We start from the raw sequence: 15,070 nt of genomic DNA, 5'->3' as shown, positions 1-15,070 counted from the left end.
GAAGAGGAGGGTGATCCATGGAAGAACATGACCATGAGAATAAGGCAGAGGAAAAGAACAGCTAGTGATGGCCAAGTAACAGGTTTGCTGCACTGGGGTATGAGCAGGAGAAGGAGGCAGACAATGGGGTGGTGAGGAAGGAAAGAAGGGAAGCCAGTCCCTGCAGAAGAGAGTAAGAGATGGTAGAGATTGCCAGGGACCAGAGCCTAAGGGAAAATGAGGATGAAGTATAGAGAACTGCAAGACAGGACATAAAACAGATTCATACCAACACAAGGAAGAGACAGGTCTATGTTCATGGCAGATAAATTCAAACTGGAAGAGGTGCAGAGAAAAGCGACTAGGATGATCAGGGGGATGGAGGGCCTATCTTATGAGAGCTTGGCTTGTTTGGCCTAGCAAAAAAGAAGGCGATATGATTACTGTGACTCAAGGATGCTGTGGATGCCAACTGGCACAGGGCACGGGCACAGGGACCCCGTGGGTTCACCAAAAGGGACAGTGTAGTTCTCTCCTGAAAGCCTGTTTTGCACTGGTCATCCTAACCATTGTGAGATGTATGGACAGAGAATAAGTGAGGAATTGTGTATACATACTAAGAATATGTTTGCTAGGTCTGTAGGTAAAAGCAAGCCAGTGAAAGGTAGCGTGTCTTGAGACCGATTTCTCCGGACATGGGGCGGGAGACACTTACCTCCCTGGTGGATCACAGGGTATTGTGTGTCATACAATACAATCTATTAGCATGCTGAGTCAAATACTGTTGAAATGCTGGCAGAGACTTCAGAAGGAAATTAACAGGAAGAGGTAAGCAGTGGGGGTGGGAGGACCCTATTTGAAGGTGAACATCAAAGGTTTGTTCTGGTATATTTGGGGGAGCAGAAATACACCCTTGGCTCCTTCCATGAAGACAAGCTGCCATCTGGCTTGATTTTGTGAAAAGGGGATCTCGATCCATCTGGTTGAAAACACTGGGAAAAGGATTCGGGATAAGCTATCTTGCAGGAGACAGGGGAATGCCTTGGTTTAAGTTTAGGCTCTAGGAAGTATGGTATGATTTTGTTTTCTGTGTAATCATTTATGTCCAATATTCTTACTCACGATCACTTGAATCTCTGTTTTTAGTAATAAACGTATTCTTGTTTTCTCTCTCTCTCTCTATATATATATATACATATCTAAGTGTGGTGGGTTCAGTAAAGTGGGGCTCCTGATTTGACTTTTGCCAGCTTTGGGAATAGTGGATCTGAGAGTTCTGGGAGTCCTCAGTGGACCAGGGGTGCGTGCTGCAGAAGGCTGCTCGGAGGACTCAGGGGTCAGTGTGTGCTCATTGCTAACACCCACAGAGGAAGCATGAGGCCAGTGGACACCTGGAAGGGAGTGCTTGTGTTGCCAGAGGCTGGTGGTTTCAGGGAGCTGATTCACAGCAAGCACGGACCACTGCCTCATGCTAAGGGCAGGTGGTAGTGAGGTGCCTCAGAACCTGGGACCCCCGGGAAGGGACCCAATTACGCTCTTTAAATACGTCCAGGGGACGGGGGGAAAGGTAAACACCAGGGAGGGAGAAGAGCTATTTAAGCTAAAGGACAACGTTAGCATAAGAACAAATGGGGGTAAACAGGCCCTAAACCACTTCAGGCTGGGAATTAGAAGAGGGTTTCTACCCATCCAAGGAGGGAGGTCCTGGGATAGCCTCCCTAGGAGCTGGGAAGCAAACAACTTAATTAGTTTTGAGAGAGAGTGTGATGGGGTTCCTTGTGAGGGTGGGGGGCAGGGCTGGGCAGCCCTTGGGGTCGCTTCTGATTTACATCTAAAAGCTCATGCACAGGGCTTCAGCCAGCCACCTGCAGGGGTCAGGAAGGGATTCCCTTCACTTCCCAATGCATCCCAGTTTTCTTTTTAATCAATCTCCTTCCTTGGAAGCATACGGGATGGCCACGGGCGGAGAGGGGCCATTGGATGGAGAGGGCCAGGGCTGTGACATGACACTGAGCAGTCTCTCTCTCAGATGCTTGGCTGGCTGGTTCTCGCTCACATGCCCAGGGTCTAGCTGGTCGCCGTATGTCGGGTCGGGAAGGAATTTGCCCCCAACTCAGATTGGCAGTGATGGGGGGCAGGGTGGGGGTCAGCTTCCTCTGCAGCAGGTGGGTGCAGGTCACTAGTCAGGATTATCTGGGTATATCACACTTGATTATTTCCCTGCTCCTTCATGGGCCTCAGGCACTGGTGCACCTCCATCCCTCCTAGTCTCTGCCTGTGGCACATACTGGTCTAGTCTCCTCTGGGCTGTGATACTTTGGTCTCATTCTGGGTGCTGGGTTTCGTGGGCGGGTGTTGGTGGCCCGTGCTATACGGGAGGTCATTGGGTGGTCCCGTCTGCCCTTAAACTCTGTCACAGGAATGGTCCTTTCTGCACAAGGCTTGGATTTGGGCTGATGGGTTTTATTCATCCTATTTACACACTACCTTAGGTTATTTCTCTCTCCAAGAAGCAGCAGCCAATAAATAAAGTGATCAAACCAGGAAGGATTCCTCCCCAAGGAGTCTGATCAACTGGGATTATATCCAGGGGATTCCAACAGGCCATCGGGAACAGCAGCTAATCTGGGCACAAATGAATGAGTCCAGCTGGGGACCATACCCCACAGGGTAGGTTCAGATCGAGGACTCACAATTCAACCTTCTCAGTCTGGAGGGGTTTGGATTCAAGTTATTTCTGGTCCATCTCTAGTTTTGCCAGTGGTGGGCTCCTTCCTCCAGCATCCTTAGCCATCAGTTTGGCTCCTACAGTCAGCGCTGTCACTGGGCCTTTTCCATAGGCTCCATACGTCTAACGCTGCAGCGATTTCTTCGGCACCATGGGTGGTGGCTGGACAGTCACAGTGTCAAGGTTTTGCTCAGGCTGGAACAGATTGATGTCAGCAGATTAATGCACTAATAGAGCAACGCTGCTGGAAAGACTTTAAGCGCTTTTAAGATTTTAAGCATTCAGAAAAGGTGCAGCCTTTCTCAATCCAAGTTCCCAAGGGGCTCAGAGCTTTTCTACTTTTAAAATCTTGCAGCCCAGTTCACCTTCACCCTTTTGTGAACCCCAAGTATGGTGCAGAGGCAATCAAATGTTTAGTATATGCCACGTGTCTCCCTTTGTGCATGATCCACAGACCATATGACTCTCCTAAAAGTGACTAGCTAACGGTCTCTGCCCTTTAGGTCAAGCTGTAGTGGCTTATGCTTTCTGCAGTGGACGTGAGGTGTTCAAACCTCCAGGGTGATTGTCTGTGATACACACTTACATTCTGATTAGGAAAAAGTACTGTGGTCCCCCATGAGGAACCCTTTAGGTGGGAGGATGAGTTCCAAGGAAGCTGAATGGTCACCCTGAGTGCTAACTGGTTTTGAATCATGGAGGACCCTTATCGGGGGGGGGGGGGTGAGAGGGAGAAGTAGGAGGCGGATAAGCAGTTGTGCGTAAGGTTGGGAAAGTCCCAGGTTGGAAAAGCAGAAGCCACAACAGCCACAGAGCAAAGAAAGTGTATGGGGGTCATGTCTGACGAGGACCTTTTGTAGGTAGAAGAGGCATTTTTCATAATCTTCAGCGGTGCAGCAGGTGACCAGGATCGGTTCCGTCAGGCTTCCTGCCAAGAGAACAGTGAGGCATGTGGGAACGTTTTGGTGCAGGAATAGTCCACGCATCCTTCTTGGCCCATGTGTTATCAGCATACACTGGGAGAAGGCACAGGTATTCCAGCTGCGTCCCAGCAGGCAAAGAGTTAACCCCCCCCCACTCCTCCCCTCCCTACACCGGCTCAGATCTCTCACAGGTGTACAGGGTGGAGTAATGAGACAGGGCTGGAGCAGATGGGCCAATCAGGGAACACAGAAGACCATAAAAGCCTGATAGCCAGCAGTAAGGGGAGTGCTCCGGCCTGGGTTGGGTGTAGCCTGAGCAGAGGGGTGTGGAGGGGAGGAGAGGAGAGGAGAGGAGAGGAGGCTGATTTTATGTAGCTAGAGTCTCTTGTGGTAGAGAAAAGGCAGGGCTCAGATAATGGCTGGGAAGAGGCTCCTTCAGTGAGGCTGCTGGACACAGGCAGCGCCTGTAGCCCCATTAGCTAACCACGGCCTGTCCAGCCTAGTGTCCTCACCTGGGGCCACCTTACCACAGGCCTGGACTAAACAGTTACGGGAGGGACAGCTGATTCTATTGCAATGCAAAAATCCTCATGGCACAATCAATTCTCACCACCCTCACCACGATCATCAATCCCTGGCATACCGGTGATTTCAAATTCCAGCCGCCCCAGCACAGCAGATTTCTCCTTTGCCTGGATCCCAGCTAGGGGGAGTTTTCCCTTCAAAGAGAAAAGGAAAGAGAAAATGCCTGCAGTGTACAGGCACAGGGTAGCATCCCTCTAATAGTGCTCATGGTGTGCTACGTTATAGAAGCTGCTAGCATCCAGTAAGAGCGGCAGGATGTATGTGTCTATTTAGCAAATACAGATATTTAGGACCCAGCTCTGTCCCTGTGGTTCCTTCGTGTTATTTTTGTTGCTGCATCTTTTGCTCTGGATGCAATGTTCTTATAAATGCAGTTCCTTGGAAAGTAACTGCTCTGTTTCTGCAATGCTGTTGTAGTGGTGTCGGTCCCAGGATATTAGGGAGACAAGGTGGGTGAGAAGTTGGTCCAGTAAAAGATATTTGCTCACCAACCTTGTCATGCTCAGTTTCTGTTACTCAGCAGTACAGATGTCAGCCCATGTGGCGACTGCTTTGAAGTTTAGGAGCTGAGTTTTCAGAACTAACCCCCAGGACCTTGAGCGTCCTGGGGGTTAGCTCTGAGCTAGGGCAGAAATGGAGATCAGAGGCCATTTGATACACCATCCCACTGATTTTTAAGGACTCTAACAGAGCCTTACTAGGAATTGCCAGAGAAAAGGTGGAGGAAATGAGAAGGGGTATGAAGTCACCAAGTGTGTCTCCTCAGACTAGTGCAGGATTGCCCGGGCTAGTATTAATTATCACAAGCATGGTGGTTTCCACAGCTGGGAGATGATTCCACCGCTCTCATTGTTAGGACACATTTCCTGATATTCAGTTCAAGTTTTCCTTAGCTCAGCTTCATCCCATATCTCCTCGTTATTCCTCCCTGGGCCACCCTAATCAACCCCTCTCCCTTCCAACACCTGTAGGGTGGTTCTTGGATTCCCCCCTTAGCTTTCATTTAACCACGCGCTACAGGCTCGGTAACCTTTCTTCCCAAGTCAGTCCCCACACCTGCTTCATTATTTACCTCATACGCAATGCAGGTTCTCTCTCTGTCGACGGAGAGGAAAACCAGATCCTCTGGAAACAGCACCAGCAGCCGCTCTTTAAAGTCCTGCAGAGAGAGGTACATAGCAAAGTCACTAACTTGTACTTAATAGGGCAGTCTTAGCTTGACAGCAGAATGTGTAGTGATGTAAAATAGGTGTGGCGAGAGATCCTAAATCACAGGGTCACTTTCAAGCATTCGGTCATCGTCATCACACACCCCACATGCAGGTATTTCCCCTTTGTTTGCTATAGCTACAATATAAAATATTGACAGGTCATCTGTCATGGAATGCTAGGCTGCATTATACTGTTCAGCCACTAGGTGGCATGATGTGCAAAATACAGGATTAAAGCTCGCCTTAGTCATACCTGGCAGAGCATTAAAGGATCTTATGATGAACACATCTGGGGTGTATAAGCAAGCTCTATAGCCAGTCCATATCTGGGACAGAAATACATGACAACATCCTCTACAGTATATATGCGAGAGAATACACAAGGCTTACGAAACTGATCAGTTTAGAATCTGTGTTATTTCCTCCCTCACAGATAGTTGCATGTAAATGCAATGTGTCTGTGTGTTTGTATAGGTATGTACCTCACTCTACATCACAATACACAGGTATTTGATACCTTATGAGTAAGGTGACCAGATGTCCCTATTTTATAAGGACAGTCCCGATATTTGGGGCATTTTCTTCTATAGGTGTCTATTACCCCCCACCCCCGTCTCAATTTTTCACACTTGCTGTCTGGTCACCCTACTTATGAGGGATATTTTACATACCCACAAATCATCTGTGTCGGTCTCTTTGATACTGTGGGATCCTTTTTCACTAGACTATTTGGCTGACACTTGATTTCTTTTAGATTGCTTATGGAATAATAATGTCGCACAAGCCAAAAGTCATTGATGATTCATTTAGGGTTTCCCAGCCCATGAGAATTCTTGAGATTTAGAAAAGTTCTGCCATTTTAAATTGGGAAGAAACGTTGTAATCTCGAAATTTCTTGTGAACCAACAAACAGTGACAAAATTCCAGTTTGGGTTAATCAGATCATTTGGTTTTGACAATTTTGAAATGTTTTATTTTAATTTTGACATTTCCACCCTTCTCACTTTTGTTTGACTCTAAATTTACTAAAATTTTGAAATGAAAAGTCATCTAGCCTCAAAAAAAAACCCGACACTTTTCATGTCAGAAATGTATGTTTCTCAGACAGTTTTGGTTTTGAGGCATCTGCATTTTATGGTGAAAAACTGATAGGTTGAAAAATTCCTGACCAGCTGTAGTTCCCATATGCACTCATCTAGCTAGGACCCCAGGCTATCTCAGTCCAGTGACTCCATGTGAACCCAAGCTCCAGGTGCTTCCAGTCCTTCTAAGGTGATTCACATGTTTTAGAGCAATAGATGCTGTACCTTACCCCCATGCTGGCATAAGCCACCTGCACCATGGCCAGGTAGTGTATCCGTCCTAGGTGCTGGATGGGTTTCCCTTCCCACTTCAGAATGGTGGTGTAAAACAGATGCTTCATCAGCTTCCGTTTCTTCCACTGCTCATCACATGGAACCTTTTCCGAGACAGATCAGAATGCAATACAGAAGAGAATAAAAATAGAAGTGTGATGTTTGTTAGAGGTTTGAAGGTGTTAGATGAATGTTCCACTGGTTATGGCATTAGCATAGGATTTAAGAGAGCTGGGCTCGAGTTCCTTCTCTGCCCCAGATTTCCTGTGTGACATTGGGCAAGTCACGTAGCCATTCTGTGCCTCAGTTTCCCATCTGTAAAATGGGGATATTAGCACTGCTTTGTCTCACGGGGATGTTGTGAGGCTAAAGATATTACAGAGTGTGAAGTGCTTAGATACTACAGGAATGGGGCCCATATAAGTACCTTAGATAAATTTGCATCTGAAGCTAAACTTCCCCCAGGTTTGGGAGGGGACATTTCGTGTGATGTGAGGTTCTGTTTTGGCCCAGTTATAGAAATGGGCCTGATCCAAATGAGAATTTTCCCCAAATTCAAAGCGGTTTGGGCCTGGAGTTCTTAATCAGGCCTGTCTCTAAATGGCATAAGAATAAGCCTGAACACCCTTTCCCCTTGTTGGAAGATTTGAGAAAAATATTTAGTCAAGGCCTTTCTCACCAACCAACCACCGTGGCCTATTCTCTCCCTGTCCCTGAGATTTTACACACTTCAAGTTGTTCAGTCCCCTGTGCAGTCTGTAAGCCCTACAGCACAGCTACATTTTAGCACATAGGAGCAGCGGGGACAATCAAGCGGTGCCTTGGTCTTGTTGCACTGGAGTGGAGTGGGCCTTTCTCTGAAAGGGAGACTTAGTGACGGACAGGTTGGGTGAAGCAGCCATTTCTGGAAGGGGGATGAGCTGCTAAGGGTAAGGGAGTTACGCATTGGTTAGGTGGGCTTACCCCTTATCACACAATAAAGGCCTAATCTGTATCTAGTGGACCATTGATTAGCAATGCATTAGTAGATGTATAAGCAATGGAGATGTAGGTTTTGTAGGCTTGTGTGGGTGTTATAACATCTGTATAATCTTTTAGAGATGGAAAAGTGTGAACAAAGGTTCCTGGCAAAGAATAGTAAGATCTGAACACCCTGTTAGTGTATTTTTGGGGGTGCTTAGGGAAAACAAGGAAAGTCCCTGTCATGTAACAGGATTGCTAGGTATGTTATTGCTAAAAAGGGAAATAAGATCTAAGAACTCTGTGTGAGCGGTGGGTTTGTCGGCTTTCCTTGGGTTTGTGAGGTAACCCGTGGGCCTGTTTGAATTGGTCCTGAAACATCCTTACACTAAGTAGGTGATTGGAAAAAGAGGACCCTTAACTGAACTTTCAGGTGGTCAGGCTTGAGAGAGGAGTGACGGACTAGGCTGGGTCTGGGCTTATCTGAACCTTTCCTAGTTAGAAACATGAAGACAGAATTTGAAGGGGAGAACTGGATGAAAAACCTTAAGAATATTCACTGCATTAAAATATGCCATCCCTCAGTAGCATCCAAATGCATGACTATTCTCAACTTCAGAGTACACCTGTTCTCTGGTAGCACTTCATGACATTGCATTGTGTCTTGTGAGGCTCTGTATGGTACAGGCCAGCAGACACTTCAGACCAAATCTTCCTTTTTGGGACAGTAACTAACAAGAAGGTTGAATGTCTGGCCTGACTAACTATGTCCCTATGGTCTGTCAATCACAGCCCCATTCTGTGCCTCAGAAAACCAGTCGTTCGGGTGAATGTGTCTCAGCCAGTTAGAAAAACTAAATGCCAGTGGTATGAAAGTTCACAGTGTTTTTAGCAGACTTGCTCTCTACAGCCTATGCTGGATCTGCGGCGTCCTCAGGTTGTACACTGGCTTGGAGGAAGGGGTCACATCTCCATCTAGAGTCTGCCTCCAGCCACTAGAACAGGTTGTTAATTGTCAGTTCCGGTAGCACAGGGTTGTGCTTGGGGTGGCTGGGTTCACTGCAGCTGATGGGCCCGGTGTCCACCGCTCTGGTATTTTGTTTCTGGCCTCGGTGCATCCTACCCCCACCTGGGAATGCACAGAGGACTTCAGTCTCTCCGCACTCTGGAGCCACTCATGTTTCCTGCCCCCATCCCATTCACTCCGCATCTACTCTGGGCTTTACCCACCACCAGGAGCAGGGCAGGCTTACCAGGAAAGGAACGATATTGCTGGGGTGGGCTGGACAGTGAGCATTTGCCATCTTGATGTGCTGCTGGATGCTGAGAACCCAGATGTGGAATTCATCTGGACTCAGGCATGAGATGATCCTGGATTCTATCATGGGCCCTATGGAAGGAAACACACAGCTCTAGCATCCCAGGAAGAAGACAGAACTGCCTCTGGGTCTGATGGGTGAATTTCTCCCACCGCCCCAAGACTTCACAAGCTGGTAGCCAGCCTTGCAGGCATCTCCTTTGGGACCAGTTCTAGTCCTGATGCTGAGACAAGCTCATCCACGTCTTGTGGTCCGTGATGGTGGGTTCTGGGCTAGTCCCCATCAGAACTAGACAGTTGTCCTGCTCTGCTTGAAAAGACACTGGCCTCTAAGAGGTGGGCTCAGCACTTTGAGGGAGCAGATTCGGGAGGATCTATCATTTAGGGTGACTTTAGCACGAAGGGTCACAGTTAACAATGAAGCTTTGCTGGCTTGAGAATCAGTGGCTGCCGCATTTACATGTGAAGATTGGGAATCCCAATGCCCCTAGCCCTGCCTGGGCCTTCTCCCTGTTGCATGCGCTTGGCACATGGACACCCCTGTTCATGGGAAGAGGGATGAGGAGGTGCCTGGAATGAACACAGAGGGACAAGTGGCCCTCTTTCCCCTGTCATCACAAGAGGATCTTCCACCTGTTTAAGCCTTTCCCAGGCATCTAGAAAGAAGGCTTACCCATCATTTCAAACATGCAGCCGGTGTCACTCGGCACATCCCTCACACTCATCCCCGCCAGCGGAAGCAGGCCCTGCAGCAGTGGGGAATTACTGTTAGAAAGCAATCATTGTGACGCCCTCCTCTCCGCGCTCTTTCAGTCACGCCCTCTCCCATAATGCCAGGCTCTACTTCCCCCACATCCAGTGTTTCCCTGCCTCCTGAAAGCTGGTCCCCTACTTCAGGAAAATGAAATGCCACTTGGGCCCAGCTCTTTCAAGGGAGGCAGCATCACCTAGTTGCTAGAGCACTGGACTGGAACTCAGGAGACATGGGTTTGATTTCTGGCTCTGCCGATGACCTTGGGTAAGTAATTGCCCTGCTCTGTGCCTCAGTTTCCCCATCTGTAAAATGGAGATAATGATACTGACATCCTTTGTAAAGCATCTATGGATGAAATCTAGTGCTGCTTTGAGCTCTAGGGATGGCAAGTGATTGGAGGAGTGTGTATTGCTATTATTCAACCCTGCCATGTGGTGTTAAAGTGCTCCCCATGCTAATTCCTACACCTACTGTGCCCCTCCCCCCCATCAGCCTGCCAGGTTGGCACACCCCAAGCTTTGGCCAACATGCCTTACTCTTTGATTTGGCTCCTGTAGCTCATAATTCTATACATCTGCGATTTCTTTCTCTCCCTTCTGTTGTCTGTTCCCTCCTCATCACGCCCCGATGATGGTCAGGCCGGGACTCCCTCTGGTTTCCTCTGCTTTGGAGTCCCACGGATTGGGACGCTCCTTTTGTAGCTAGAGAGTTTTCTAGTTGAGCCCCTGTTCTGATATTTAGTTACTGTATTTGTGCCACAGACGTACAGCAAAGGGATAGCTTGGGGCCTTGATGGATGAAGCCCAGTGCTCCAGTGAACAGGGGCTCTACATGGTACAAAGGGAACCCTGTGTTTTACCTGGTAGACAAACGTCTTCTTCATGTGATCCACTGATAGAATCAACAGCTGGAAGGGGAACAGCACAATGTACCGTTCGGACATCTCCTGTGGAAATAAGGTTTTATTATCATCATCGTCCTAAAATGTTAATACATATTTAAAATAAAATATGATCGAGATTAAATTTCCCCAAGCTCCTTGCCTTACCCGTTCTTCATCACTGCCGTATTTCGTACATCTATACGTGCTCCTGGTTCCAACAGGGCAGGTTGTTTAAGGGCCGTAGAAGAGAGCTATGAGCTGTGCTGTGTAATGTAGCAGATGGCCGGAGGGTGAGCCAAAATTCAAGCAAATCGCTACTCTGAATACATGGCCATTCTATAGCACCTTTCCTTTGAGGATCTCAAACACGAATCAACTAACCACAATGCTGCTGCGAGACAAGGAGTTTAGATATTATTTATCCCCATATTAGCTGCCTCTGTTCGCCTTAACTTCCCTGAGAGCTCCTGTGTAGACATGACCTGAGACATCAGGCTGAAGTTTTTCTCAGCTGGAATTCATTCAGTTGTGATCCCATGCAGATCTTACAGAGAGACAATTTATTTGTCATGTTATTGGAAACAGTAACAAGGGGGAAGCCCTAGGGTTGGTCTGGAAATGTTTTTTTTCCCCTGAAACAATGAAATCCAAAGACTTTTTTTTCTTTTTTGGTGCCAGAAAACTAGATTTAAAAAAAAAAATTTTTTTTTTCTTTTCTTTTTTTGCTTTTTGATTAAAACATCTCAGAATTCTTTGGACATGCATATTTCCATTTAAACAAACGAAATGTCATCAACACAACATTTTGAATGAAAAACGTCAACCATTTCTAAGAAGCTCGTGTGAGACCTGTCCACCTTTAGCTGACTTCGGTGAAAAAAGCTGAATTTTTATCTTTCACCATCAATCCCAAATTCCCTCCTAGCAAAGTATGGCTCCAATTCTGCACTGGGATTTATAGATTCCAAGGCCAGAAGGGACTGTGGTGATCATGTAGTCTGACCTCCTGTATGATACAGGACAGAGAATGTCCCCAAAATAAGTCCCAGAGTGTATCTTTTAGAAAAACATCCAATCTTGATTTAAAAATGGTCAGTGATGGAGAATCTACCATGCCCATTGGTAAATTATTCCAGTGGTTAATAACCCTCGCTGTTAAAAATGTACCTTGTTTCCTGTTGGAATTTGTCTAGCTTCAACTTCCAGACATTGGATTGTGTTATATCTTTGTCTGCTAGATTGAAGAGCTCATGATTAAATATTTGTTCCCCATGTAGGTACTTATAGATTGTAATCAAGTCACCCCTTAACCTTCTCAATAGATTGAGTTCTTTGAGTTTGTCACTATAAGGCAGGTGTTTTCTATTCCTTTACTCATTCTCGTCCTCTTCTCTCAATCCTCTCCTATTTATCATCATCCTTCTTGAATTGTAGTCACCAGAACGGGACACAAGATTCCACCAGCAGTTGCACCAGTGCCAAATATAGAGGTGAAATAACCTCTTTTCTCTTACTTGAGATTCCCCTGCTTAGACAGCCTGGATCCCATTAACTCTTTTGGCCACAGCATTGCATTGGAAGCTCATGTTCGGCTGATTATCCACCATGACACCTACATCTTTTTCAGAGTCACTGCTTCTCAGGATAGAGTCCCCCATTCTCAGATTCTTTGTTTCCAGACATATACATTTATATTTAGCCATATTAAAATGCATATTCTTTGCTGGCCCCACTTTACCACACAATCTGGATCACTCAAAATCAGTGACCTGTCCTCTTCATTTTTTACCACTTCCCCAATTTTTGTGTCATCTGCAAACGTTATCAGTGATAATTGTATGTTTTGTTCCAGGTCATGGATAAAAAATGATAAATAGTGTAGGACCAAGAACCTAGCCCTGCGGGTCCCCACTGAAAACAGACCTGCTCAATAACAAATCCCCATTTATAATTACATTTTCAGATCTATCAGTTAGCCAGTTTTTAATCCATGTAATGGGTGCCATGTTAATTTTATATGGTTCTAGTTTTTTAATCACAAGGTCATGCAGTACCAGGTCACATGCCTTGCAGAAGTCTAAGTATATTACATCAGCACTACTACTTTCATCCACCAAACTTGTAAGCTCATCAAAAAATAAAAGATATCAAGTTAATTTGACAGGATCTGTTTTCCACAATAGCATAATAGCAGATCCTGTTGTGGGCCCGAGGCCCAAATTACCCCAGTCGTTCTGCTCCTACCATTTAAAAATACATTGCTTTCCCCCCATGCATTTGGGAAATCCCTTGCTAAAGAGACAGACGGTGCAAACAGAATGAGGATGGTTACCTGCATGTGACAGCTGCGCATAAGAACCAGTGAGGACCATACTATTTCCCCAAGGGAGTGGATGCTCCTCCCTTCCCAGCCAGTGATGGGCTGTGTGACTAGGAAGTTCCTTAGTTCCTCCCGTGTTCTCCCCCACAGCACTTCTGCCTGGAAGCAAAAACAACGTCTCTTTATTAGCTGGTGGGAAGTGTCCTGAAAAACATACGGAAACTGGAGGTGGACCCAATGGAATCTAGGTGCAAACTCCTAGACATTGCTCTGGTGTTTGGATGTAAGGCTCAGAGAGGAAGGGGTGGTCTTAGCTTGAACTGAGACTCAGGAGACCTGGACTCAGCTCCCAGCTCCTGCCATTAATCTACTGTGAGATGTCTCTGTGTACATTGGGGCGAAGAGCATTGTGAGGTGCTTCTGGGGACAACACCCAGCATCTGAGCCTGTTTGTGGCCCCTAGGAGCTACCCTGACACAAATCATAATGGCATTAGACTCACCTGTGGGTTCAGCTTGCTGATCCTCCCCTGAAAATCTTCCTCTTCAGCTAGCCTCAGGTTCTGTGAGAAACAGTGTGTGGATTTGTATGACTGTGTAAAACTGGAGGGGAAAAGACCTCCCCGCACCCTGCGATAATGAGAATCATTCATCGTTGTTTGGGGCTCAGGGCCTATCCATGTAATGGTGTCAGGTGCCTTACTGGAGTGGAAAAGCCTAGGCGGTGATGATGACATCATGCCCCATTGAAATAAACAGACCCGGACTCTCCTACCTGACTCTACACGTGATTCTTGGCTTGTGAGGTTCTGCTTATACTCACACCTCCTGTCTCTGTCGCGGTCACGGGATCCTTGAGATGGAGGGAGCCTTCACTCTGCGCTTCTGAAATGGACCATTTTCTGTCATGGGAGAGGAAGGGACAGGAAACGGAAGATGAATAGGAGAAGTTCCTTTATTCACTTGTCCTATGGGGTTTATCTAGGTTGTGACATGGACAGGAAAGTTAATGTCATGTTCAGGCAGGAGACTAAATTCTGACATGGCCGTTTCAGCTTTTAACTGCTTGATTGCTAGGAATATTCCAGTGGGCTCTAGAAAGAGGTTCTCACACTGGGGGTCCCTCAGGGGGTTGTGAGGTTATTACAGGGGGGGTCGTGAGCTGTCAGGCTCCACCCCAAACCCCGCTTTTCCTCCAGCATTTATAATGGTGTTAAATATATGAAAATGTGTTTTTAATTTATAAGGGGAGGTCACATTCAGATGCTTGCTATGTGAAAGGGGTCACCAGTACAAAAGCTTGTACCACTGCTCTAGATGGAAGGTAACCTCTGTGTATCCAGCAAGGCCATCAAGCTCTTCCAAACATCCAGATTCAAAGACACGCTGCCTACCTGCTACCACCTATTTCCAGCAGCTCCATCTCATCCTGGCATGTCCCCGCCGACGCAGCTCGCCGGGCACTCATGCTGCAGCACCCCATCTCTTCTCACCAACTCCCCCAGGCAAGACACCTGCCCTCAGCCGCTTCAGCCCCCGGGGTCAAGTCCGAAATCGCAGGCTGACGTGCCGACGTTGTCTCTAACAAATGGTCCGTAAGCATGAGGCAAAAGCACAGATGGCGGGAGGAGAACGTGCCGTGCCCGTCTGCTTACTTGCTCATTAAGAACATGCTTGGGTTAGAGGCAGGAAGATCTGAGATGTAAAAGTGTTTCCTGTTGGTCTGAAAACCTTTCCTCTACCATCCCCCAGTGTCACAGCTTCCGGCTAAGGAGATGGTGGGGGGGAGGGCAGGGGGGATAAGCAAATGTGACAGTTTGACTGTCAAACCCAACCAAAATAAAGAATGAAAGCCATCTTTAATACACACCCGGAGGGATGCCGAGAGCAGGATTTGGGGACAAATTTCCAACGAATGAGGCTGTGGGAGAGTACTGGGAACCAACAGCTGAGCCAGCTGATCACGTAAACACCAGTTATTCCCCCCACACCCCCCCACCCAGGTGGACCTGACTGTGCCTTATCAGTGCATAAGACTGGGCCGGGGAGGACAAA

The 15,070-nt window shown here is 47.1% G+C and overlaps 1 protein-coding gene across 1 annotated transcript; it reads right to left on the bottom strand.

The window, feature by feature from the left end:
- Nucleotides 1-2,460: 2,460 nt before the first annotated feature.
- Nucleotides 2,461-14,649, bottom strand: LOC128826227 (pleckstrin homology domain-containing family N member 1-like). The gene is made up of 12 exons (XM_054009416.1): nucleotides 14,410-14,649; nucleotides 13,839-13,917; nucleotides 13,519-13,578; nucleotides 13,029-13,175; nucleotides 10,673-10,759; nucleotides 9,733-9,805; nucleotides 8,995-9,131; nucleotides 6,739-6,885; nucleotides 5,288-5,374; nucleotides 4,274-4,349; nucleotides 3,559-3,635; nucleotides 2,461-2,902 (listed from the first exon to the last, which is right to left on the bottom strand). The coding sequence occupies exons 1-12, from the start codon at nucleotides 14,496-14,498 to the stop codon at nucleotides 2,831-2,833; spliced, it is 1,131 nt and encodes a 376-aa protein (XP_053865391.1). The 5' UTR covers nucleotides 14,499-14,649; the 3' UTR covers nucleotides 2,461-2,830.
- Nucleotides 14,650-15,070: the final 421 nt, after the last annotated feature.

The sequence above is a fragment of the Malaclemys terrapin genome, chromosome 19, assembly GCF_027887155.1.
Source record: "Malaclemys terrapin pileata isolate rMalTer1 chromosome 19, rMalTer1.hap1, whole genome shotgun sequence".
NCBI classification, from domain to species: domain Eukaryota; kingdom Metazoa; phylum Chordata; order Testudines; family Emydidae; genus Malaclemys; species Malaclemys terrapin.
Note: the sequence above shows the minus strand (reverse complement) of the source record. Positions and strands in the feature narration are given on the sequence as shown.

Bases quoted from the DNA above. Each gene is read 5' to 3' on its own strand.
- LOC128826227 (XM_054009416.1), bottom strand. From the start codon at position 14,498: ATGGGGTGCTGCAGCATGAGTGCCCGGCGAGCTGCGTCGGCGGGGACA. The intron at 9,806-10,672 runs GTAAAACACAGG...CCACTGCTGCAG, and splicing joins AGAAGACGTTTGTCTACCAG to GGCCTGCTTCCGCTGGCGGG. The intron at 2,903-3,558 runs GTCCTCGTCAGA...AATCTGTTCCAG, and splicing joins GCCTCTTCTACCTACAAAAG to CCTGAGCAAAACCTTGACAC.